This window comes from Lolium perenne, chromosome 6, assembly GCF_019359855.2.
Source record: "Lolium perenne isolate Kyuss_39 chromosome 6, Kyuss_2.0, whole genome shotgun sequence".
Classification (NCBI taxonomy): Eukaryota; Viridiplantae; Streptophyta; class Magnoliopsida; order Poales; family Poaceae; genus Lolium; species Lolium perenne.
Genome location: NC_067249.2, coordinates 262,751,469 through 262,761,468, shown reverse-complemented (window position 1 = coordinate 262,761,468; position 10,000 = coordinate 262,751,469). Strand labels below are relative to the sequence as shown.

The following is a 10,000-nucleotide window of genomic DNA, read 5'->3' as shown; positions in this document are numbered from 1 at the left end:
TCTGTTGTACCACTCTGAGCGATATAATACTCGTGGAACGGTGTTTCATTGGTGTTATATCAGACTTGCATACTACACCATGCAGTGGTATGACGGGTCACCACACTCAAAGACTTGGGCCTCGAGTTCACTCCTGTGAGGGAAAGCTTGTTCCAGACGGTCATATCCTTGCTACACAAGGGTCACCTGCTTTTGCCTGCCACGGGGCCGATACTCGCACGGATGTAACCAACCCATGCAGCGACCGGTTTTCTCTCAGCATCATGGCTACTACTACTATGGATGAATTATCTTAATTAAGGAGGGTCCAAGTCCAGTTAGCTAATAAAGTCTCCGTCCATTTTGCAAATTTGTTCCTACATGTCTAGAAAACTGTTTAGGGTGATGTTGTTCACGTGGCGCAATAAAAATGTATCGTTTGTTTTGATAGCTAAAATCGCAAATATTTCATGTGTCTCCTAACCTTTCACCAAAGTGAGAAACTGCATTTACGACAACGTCGTCACTCTAAAAACATGTCACATATCTATGCAGATTAGTGATTCCTCTCTGCAACCAATCAATATTGAGAGCGTTGCACTGGGAAATGGGAATACAACTAGTGTTATGCTTGGGATGTTCATTAGTGTTGCTCCTGTGAATAATTTGGTTTTGAATTCGCTGGCTGTGAATTCACATATCAACAAAGGAACGGCTGATTTGCCTTATGTGGGCCAGTATTGGCGGGCTACGATGGCCTTTTGTGCCGCCATCGATGTCAGCCGCTTCACCTTCTGCAAGTAGCATCAATGTCAAACATGCCAATCCTTTTTAAGGCAAGCGGTCGCGCACACATGTCCCCACAAAGCTCTCGCCATTGCCATTTTCATCCAACCTTGCCTGCATACCACCGGCAGAAACACTGACAGCGACCCCCACGGGCAAGTCGAGGCCATGATGAAGAGCAATCACGGCGACGAGATGCGGTCCTCACGCTCTGGCAGCCGTCCTCAATGTGTGTGTTTCGGAGAAAGCCTGAACCTAAAGAGCAAGGTTTATGGACCGAGTAAAACACCACATTTCCACGCACTTAAAAAAGGTGAGGAGGAAGAGACATGAAGAAATCAATCTTATATTATGGTCTACACATCGACCGAGAACTACCATATTCTCAATCGACCAACACCTAGTTAAACCTTAGAATAAATGATCATACTAATAAGGGTGCTTGCCCCAGATTAACATTTTGCGTGCATGAACCCAGCTCAATATATATGGTAACTGGCTACTCATGTACGTCATTTGCATGCATGCAGCCACATAGATTCTCTTTACGTTTCAAATTTTAAAATGTTTTATCTCTCAAACTGTAATTTAAATTTTAAAATGTTCTATCTCTCAAATTGTAATTCAAATTTTAAAATCAAGAAAAACCCCACTTTGGCCTCAGGACTTCTGTGTCGATTTTAACCCGTGTGTAGTTGTCCATGTAATTGTCCATTGCACGCATTGCATGCTTATACCTTTAGTCCATGGTACTCCCTCCACAACTAAATACTTGTCGAGAATTTAGGCAAGATGTAGGATACGACATGTATTTTGGGCTAGAGGGACCTATTTTAGTGAAATGTAAACTGCATAAAAATAAAATAAGTTAAAAGGAAATATAATTTAAAATATCGTGTGTTATGTTTGAAAGACTTATATTGCACGTGGACGCTTACTAGTGACATTAAAAAATCAAAAAACTCAAGTAATTAGAATTGCTTTTTTCCTCCATTTTCCCAATTATGTTAAAATCTCCTCACGCAATACTTGTGAGATTATTATCATGATGAACTTTAGATAGTTCACCTAAAAAAGGCCTTCCGCTCTTGTTGAGCATCTCCATAGATTCCATTGAAAGTCTAACTAATCTAACATGAAACAATGAAGGTTTCACCGGTAGCAACTCTCGGTATCGTCATATAGGTTTGACCGGTAGTAGCCTTAGTATGATAGTACTTACGTCGATGATTTTTAAATCAAATGCGTGATTATTATAGACCAACTGTGACTAATGCACACTTTGGAATAGTTTCTTCAGATTTGATAAACAAGGACTGATTCTTTTTCGGCAGCAGTCAAATCTTTGGTCCACCCGATTAATGGCTGAGATTTGCGATTGCAAGCCGTCTATGCTTTACCAGGTCACATTTGTTTTGTCTGCTGTTTTTTGTGACCAGTTTCCCCTTGCTTCACGTTTTTCTTTTCTTTGTTACTGAAAGTAATAGTTTTCATTTGGTCCAATGACATCAGGTAAGATCAGCCGTTGTGTGCTCCAGTTTTTCGCAGAGCTTTTCTGCAGGAATTCCTTGTGCTCCCGCTGAATTTTTTTTTATCATGCGAAAGACGTGCAATTTAACTACTTCATAATTCATTACTTGTACTTTTACAGTGCTTGTTTTTTCCTTGCGTCTTTGGTGCCGATTTTCTATATAGTTCATGTTACAGTTTGGTATACTAGGTTTTACAAGAGCTGGCGGAGCATGTAAATGAGGAAAAACAACACTATAATTTTTAGTTCTAGAATCCGGTAGGCTAGATTTTCCTTCTATTTTCATGCAGCTCTTCATCTGTAACAACCATTGTTCTAGGTTTTACAAGTTTGGGAACATGTAAAACTGGACAAAAAAACATTGTAATTTTTTTTTTGAATTTCTGTAAACTAGTTCTTTCATCCGGGATGCAAATCCGGCCGGTTTATATCATTAATTCATGGTACGTTTACAAACGTGCACGCTTTGGCACAGGAGCAGTCAGGGGTATGTGTCCCTTTTGCTGCAGGGATATCACTGTGTCGTACAAACTTTCCCTCACCGGAGTGAACTCCAGGCCCAAGTCCCTGAGCCTCTTGTTCGAGAACCTGTACGGCCTCGCCATCGGCTTGCCATCGTCTTCGTACTTGGAGGTGACCGGGTATTGCGGGAAAAGGTCCCGGAGCAGTTGGAGGAACTGGGCGCGGTGCAGCACGGCGGCGACGCAGAGGTAGCGGCGGCCCGGCGAGTCGGCATGCTCGTACACGAGGGCGTGCGCGCGGGCCACGTCGCGGACGTCGGTATAGGCGGTGACCACGTTCGTGTAGGCCTTCTTGGCGCCCGTCAGGTACCGGGCGACGTGGTCGGTGCTGAAGTTGACCGTCTGCTGAAGCAGCGGCCCCACCGTCGGTGCCGGCACCACCACCGCCAGCTCCAGGCCCCTCTTGGCCGCCTCCTCCGTCGCCGCGATCTCCGCCATCATCTTGCCACAGCAGTACATGTTCTGCATGCACACGAGGATTCAGAAGTCGGGAAGCTTTGGCTTGCGGGGAAGATCGGGCGTGAGGTGATGGGGCAGAGGATCGGCCTCGGCCGGAAATTGATTGATTACCCCTGTTCGTTTGCAGTACTCGTAGTCGCTCCAGCACGCCTCGTCGACGACCGTGTCCGGGCTCCGGTTGGGGTCCATGTGCACCGCGCCGTAGGAGGAGGTGAACACCACGCGCCGCACTACGCCCGCGTCCGCCGCCGCGTTGATCGCGTTCCTCGTCCCCTCCACGGCCGCCCGCACGAGCTCCTGCGAGCAGCGTATATTCAGTTAAACTGGCAAGCGCGCGCAAGCTCTCGGCAAGCGGTGAGTGGGCAGGGCAGCGAACAGACGGGGTCGTTGGACACCGGGGAGGCGACGTGGAAGACGCCGCGGCATCCCTGGAACGCTGCGCGCAGGCCGCCGTAGTCCAGGACGTCGGCGCGGCACAGGGTCAGCCTCTCCTCGGCCCCATCGAGCGCAAGCAGGTGCGCGTTCTTGCGGTCCGCTTCACAAACAAATTAGAGTCACGCCATCAATCAACCAAAACTCGGCAAGATCCCTGGTGATTCCAATCACTAAATTACCTGGATCCCTGGCGGTTCCCCTGACATGGTAGCCACGGTCCAGGAGCTCCTTCACCACCCACGACCCGATGAAGCTTCCCGCTCCGGTGACACAGACCAAGTGCTTCTCGTTGCCATTAACCCCGGCCTTGGAGCTAGACGGCATGGTGACAGCGGTCAGCGGCGATCGATCGGCGTTGGATTTTGTCGTCGAATTGCTAAATCGACCGCAGCCGTGTAGAACCAGACAGAGTGCAATATAATATTGATTCCTTGGACAAGATGAGACGTGAGCAAGTTCGCAACTGATCAGCACCAGCACGCAGAGAAGGAGCGTGGAGATTTGGGTCCTCATTCAGTCATTTGACCCAAACTGCATGACGTTTCGGGTGGAAAACTGTCGGCTCGCCAGGTACGACTTAGACCTTTGATATGAGGGCATCTCCAGCGGCCCAACAGATTTCGGGCCTTTGAAATATCCGTTTGCGTCGGCCCGCAGACGCTATACGGCTCAGGGGGATCGTTTGCGTCTGGGTACCTCCAACGGTGCGAACGCATTTTTTAGCGGGGACAGCGTCAAGCTCGCTAATGATGTTTTACGTCCCGTCGAGGACTACCGGCGATTAAATGTTCCCGCGCGACGACGATCGTTCCCGCGCGTGGCCAATACATTGGCAAGTTTCGCTGGCGTTTCGCGCGCGCGTGAACGACCTGCGCATCAACGTCGTTTCCCGTCCCGCCGTGGCTATATATGGTGGACACCAGCGGAGGCGACGGGCACACCTCAAGCTAATCCATTCATGGCCGGGGCAGAACCTTAGTTGGGAGCACGTTGTTCAGATGTGCCGTCACCTCCACCCGGAGGAGGAGGTAGTCGCCGCCGGCGTTGAGGCCCAGCAGCTGGACCTGGAGGCGGCAGCGGCGGAGGCGGAGGTTGCAGAGGCGGTGGCGGAGGCGGCAGAGAGCGCGGAAGGGCGCCTCGCGGCGACCAGGGCGGAGATCGCCAACGCCATGGCCGAGCTCGCCGACGCTAGTGTTGAGCTCGCGGAGGCGCGGGCGGCCATGGCGGCCCCTCGGAGCGGACGCCGTCATCCACGACATCACGGACGACGACCCCCCCCCCCCCCCCGTGCCCAGCCGCTTCGAGTGCGGCGGCGACCAGCGGGTTTTGCTCGCGTCCTTCGAGTCCCTGGCTGGGGACGCCCAGCACCATCAGGCTTGGTTGGCGGAGGAGGAAGCCCACAGCTATGCGATCGCCATGGCTCGGGGGTTAATGTGCTCCGACCTGGACTCGCTCCAGCGTAGGGGCCCTTCTCCCACGCGGGTCGAGCAGGAGAACCGGGAGCTGGCGGTCGCCATCGCCGCCAGGGACAAAGCGGTGGCGGCGGCTAGGGACAGGCCCGCTTCGTTGCCCAGCTGGCGGGGTTGCAGGCGGTGGCCCATGCACACGAGGAGGCGGCGGCGGAGGAGGCGGTGGCCTTGTGGGACAACTCCATGGCCGAGGCCCTCGAACGCCGCAGGCGGCAGGACGAGGTGTCCCATGTGCGGCATGCGCGACGCGCGGAGTGCGCGAAGCGCTCCCGCTTCGACGACGGCCCTTTCGGCGGCCAGTAGTAGGCCGCGCGACGGCGAGTAGGTACGGCCGTTGTAGTTTTAGGTTAACTCGACTAACCATCTCTGTAAAGATGGTCCTTTTGGCCAATCAATAGTAATGAAAAATCTTTTGCGTACCTACTCACCGGCGACCGGGCCCGGATCCACCCAACGCGGACAGTTTCCGCGACCGCGGAGCGTCCGCGGAGACGCAAACCTGGCGCATATTTGGGACAGGTTTGCGTCTCCGTGGACGGCCCGGTCACTTTGCGTCGCCCCGCTGGAGGTGGTGCCATACACATTTCCGGTCATGACGGACGAAAACGGTCGCTCAGCGTTCGTTTGCGTCGCGCCTCTGGAGATGCCCTGATGCGCTGTGGAGCGAGGCTAGGTAACATATGCAGCGGACGATCTAAACGGTTCCAGCCGTCTCAATTAGAGCATCTCCAGTTGCGTCCCCAAACCGCCCTCCAAAAGGATTTGGGGCGCGCCAGACAAAAACACGTTCTCAGCCGCGTCCCCCAAAGCCGCATTTTATCCGGCTCGGCCCGATACGGTGTTCGGCTCCCCGAGCCCGTCCCCTCTACACAGGGGACGCTCCGGGGACGCCGGACACACCGAAAAGCGTGGCGAAGCAACGCGGGCCCGACCCGTCATCGGCATAGAGAAAATTCGTACACCTCTCCCGCCTAACGCGCCTCTCCTGCCACATCGCTCCTCTCCCGCCGTGCATTTCTTCCATCCCAACACATTTGACCTATCCCGCCCGCCGATTCATTTCTCCCTCCCGCCGTCGCTACGATGTTCCTCCCGCCGCCACCCTCTCCCCATCCATGGAGCCACCGACTGCCCCCAAAAAAATGGCCAAGAAAGAAACCAAGAAGCCGCCAGGCGGGGCGAAGGCGCCCTTCGCGAAGCCGCGGAAGGCGCAAGCTCCGAAGAAGAAGTCGGAAGGCCGGACCGATCATCAGTGGCATCAAGACTGTCTGCGCTGGAAGATGTCGACGGTGGAGCGGAAAGGACGGAGGGCGGCGCAGCTGGAGAAGAAGGCGTTGGTGGTGCGCGCGCAGCAGCACGCGTTGGCCGGGTGTATCGCTGCCACCGACGCGAGCCCATGGAGTACGACGATGCCGCCCTACATTCCGGGAGTGTTGTCCCCGTCGACATCCGGCTTCTACAACGATGGCCCCTCTGCCACTCCCGGGTGCGTGATGCCAAAATTATCGTCGCGGTACGAAGATGCGCTGCCTCATGGCGGCTTCAACCCCAACTCTATGTTCTACTCCCCGACGTACGAGACAGGACCCGGTCCGGGCTCCGGTTGGGGTCCATGTGCACCGCGCCGTAGGAGGAGGTGAACACCACGCGCCGCACTACGCCCGCGTCCGCCGCCGCGTTGATCGCGTTCCTCGTCCCCTCCACGGCCGCCCGCACGAGCTCCTGCGAGCAGCGTATATTCAGTTAAACTGGCAAGCGCGCGCAAGCTCTCGGCAAGCGGTGAGTGGGCAGGGCAGCGAACAGACGGGGTCGTTGGACACCGGGGAGGCGACGTGGAAGACGCCGCGGCATCCCTGGAACGCTGCGCGCAGGCCGCCGTAGTCCAGGACGTCGGCGCGGCACAGGGTCAGCCTCTCCTCGGCCCCATCGAGCGCAAGCAGGTGCGCGTTCTTGCGGTCCGCTTCACAAACAAATTAGAGTCACGCCATCAATCAACCAAAACTCGGCAAGATCCCTGGTGATTCCAATCACTAAATTACCTGGATCCCTGGCGGTTCCCCTGACATGGTAGCCACGGTCCAGGAGCTCCTTCACCACCCACGACCCGATGAAGCTTCCCGCTCCGGTGACACAGACCAAGTGCTTCTCGTTGCCATTAACCCCGGCCTTGGAGCTAGACGGCATGGTGACAGCGGTCAGCGGCGATCGATCGGCGTTGGATTTTGTCGTCGAATTGCTAAATCGACCGCAGCCGTGTAGAACCAGACAGAGTGCAATATAATATTGATTCCTTGGACAAGATGAGACGTGAGCAAGTTCGCAACTGATCAGCACCAGCACGCAGAGAAGGAGCGTGGAGATTTGGGTCCTCATTCAGTCATTTGACCCAAACTGCATGACGTTTCGGGTGGAAAACTGTCGGCTCGCCAGGTACGACTTAGACCTTTGATATGAGGGCATCTCCAGCGGCCCAACAGATTTCGGGCCTTTGAAATATCCGTTTGCGTCGGCCCGCAGACGCTATACGGCTCAGGGGGATCGTTTGCGTCTGGGTACCTCCAACGGTGCGAACGCATTTTTTAGCGGGGACAGCGTCAAGCTCGCTAATGATGTTTTACGTCCCGTCGAGGACTACCGGCGATTAAATGTTCCCGCGCGACGACGATCGTTCCCGCGCGTGGCCAATACATTGGCAAGTTTCGCTGGCGTTTCGCGCGCGCGTGAACGACCTGCGCATCAACGTCGTTTCCCGTCCCGCCGTGGCTATATATGGTGGACACCAGCGGAGGCGACGGGCACACCTCAAGCTAATCCATTCATGGCCGGGGCAGAACCTTAGTTGGGAGCACGTTGTTCAGATGTGCCGTCACCTCCACCCGGAGGAGGAGGTAGTCGCCGCCGGCGTTGAGGCCCAGCAGCTGGACCTGGAGGCGGCAGCGGCGGAGGCGGAGGTTGCAGAGGCGGTGGCGGAGGCGGCAGAGAGCGCGGAAGGGCGCCTCGCGGCGACCAGGGCGGAGATCGCCAACGCCATGGCCGAGCTCGCCGACGCTAGTGTTGAGCTCGCGGAGGCGCGGGCGGCCATGGCGGCCCCTCGGAGCGGACGCCGTCATCCACGACATCACGGACGACGAGGCCCCCGTGCCCAGCCGCTTCGAGTGCGGCGGCGACCAGCGGGTTTTGCTCGCGTCCTTCGAGTCCCTGGCTGGGGACGCCCAGCACCATCAGGCTTGGTTGGCGGAGGAGGAAGCCCACAGCTATGCGATCGCCATGGCTCGGGGGTTAATGTGCTCCGACCTGGACTCGCTCCAGCGTAGGGGCCCTTCTCCCACGCGGGTCGAGCAGAGAACCGGAGGCGGCGGTCGCCATCGCCGCCAGGGACAAAGCGGTGGCGGCGGCTAGGGACAGGCCCGCTTCGTTGCCCAGCTGGCGGGGTTGCAGGCGGTGGCCCATGCACACGAGGAGGCGGCGGCGGAGGAGGCGGTGGCCTTGTGGGACAACTCCATGGCCGAGGCCCTCGAACGCCGCAGGCGGCAGGACGAGGTGTCCCATGTGCGGCATGCGCGACGCGCGGAGTGCGCGAAACGCTCCCGCTTCGACGACGGCCCTTTCGGCGGCCAGTAGTAGGCCGCGCGACGGCGAGTAGGTACGGCCGTTGTAGTTTTAGGTTAACTCGACTAACCATCTCTGTAAAGATGGTCCTTTTGGCCAATCAATAGTAATGAAAAATCTTTTGCGTACCTACTCACCGGCGACCGGGCCCGGATCCACCCAACGCGGACAGTTTCCGCGACCGCGGAGCGTCCGCGGAGACGCAAACCTGGCGCATATTTGGGACAGGTTTGCGTCTCCGTGGACGGCCCGGTCACTTTGCGTCGCCCCGCTGGAGGTGGTGCCATACACATTTCCGGTCATGACGGACGAAAACGGTCGCTCAGCGTTCGTTTGCGTCGCGCCTCTGGAGATGCCCTGATGCGCTGTGGAGCGAGGCTAGGTAACATATGCAGCGGACGATCTAAACGGTTCCAGCCATCTCAATTAGAGCATCTCCAGTTGCGTCCCCAAACCGCCCTCCAAAAGGATTTGGGGCGCGCCAGACAAAAACACGTTCTCAGCCGCGTCCCCCAAAGCCGCATTTTATCCGGCTCGGCCCGATACGGTGTTCGGCTCCCCGAGCCCGTCCCCTCTACACAGGGGACGCTCCGGGGACGCCGGACACACCGAAAAGCGTGGCGAAGCAACGCGGGCCCGACCCGTCATCGGCATAGAGAAAATTCGTACACCTCTCCCGCCTAACGCGCCTCTCCTGCCACATCGCTCCTCTCCCGCCGTGCATTTCTTCCATCCCAACACATTTGACCTATCCCGCCCGCCGATTCATTTCTCCCTCCCGCCGTCGCTACGATGTTCCTCCCGCCGCCACCCTCTCCCCATCCATGGCGCCACCGACTGCCCCCAAAAAAATGGCCAAGAAAGAAACCAAGAAGCCGCCAGGCGGGGCGAAGGCGCCCTTCGCGAAGCCGCGGAAGGCGCAAGCTCCGAAGAAGAAGTCGGAAGGCCGGACCGATCATCAGTGGCATCAAGACTGTCTGCGCTGGAAGATGTCGACGGTGGAGCAGAAAGGACGGAGGGCGGCGCAGCTGGAGAAGAAGGCGTTGGTGGTGCGCGCGCAGCAGCACGCGTTGGCCGGGTGTATCGCTGCCACCAACGCGAGCCCATGGAGTACGACGATGCCGCCCTACATTCCGGGAGTGTTGTCCCCGTCGACATCCGGCTTCTACAACGATGGCCCCTCTGCCACTCCCGGGTGCGTGATGCCAAAA

At 56.6% G+C, this 10,000-nt stretch overlaps 2 protein-coding genes across 2 annotated transcripts; both read right to left on the bottom strand.

Moving 5' to 3' along the window:
* Positions 1–2,719: 2,719 nt before the first annotated feature.
* LOC127305413 (cinnamoyl-CoA reductase 1) lies at positions 2,720–4,113 on the bottom strand. The gene is made up of 4 exons (XM_051335829.2): positions 3,891–4,113; positions 3,657–3,811; positions 3,388–3,573; positions 2,720–3,279 (listed from the first exon to the last, which is right to left on the bottom strand). The coding sequence occupies exons 1-4, from the start codon at positions 4,033–4,035 to the stop codon at positions 2,746–2,748; spliced, it is 1,020 nt and encodes a 339-aa protein (XP_051191789.1). The 5' UTR covers positions 4,036–4,113; the 3' UTR covers positions 2,720–2,745.
* A 2,325-nt stretch (positions 4,114–6,438) lies between these two features.
* On the bottom strand, positions 6,439–7,446 carry LOC139830066 (cinnamoyl-CoA reductase 1-like). Its single transcript, XM_071822548.1, has 4 exons — positions 7,220–7,446; positions 6,986–7,140; positions 6,768–6,902; positions 6,439–6,597 (listed from the first exon to the last, which is right to left on the bottom strand). The coding sequence occupies exons 1-4, from the start codon at positions 7,362–7,364 to the stop codon at positions 6,439–6,441; spliced, it is 594 nt and encodes a 197-aa protein (XP_071678649.1). The 5' UTR covers positions 7,365–7,446.
* Between the last annotated feature and the right edge of the window lie 2,554 nt (positions 7,447–10,000).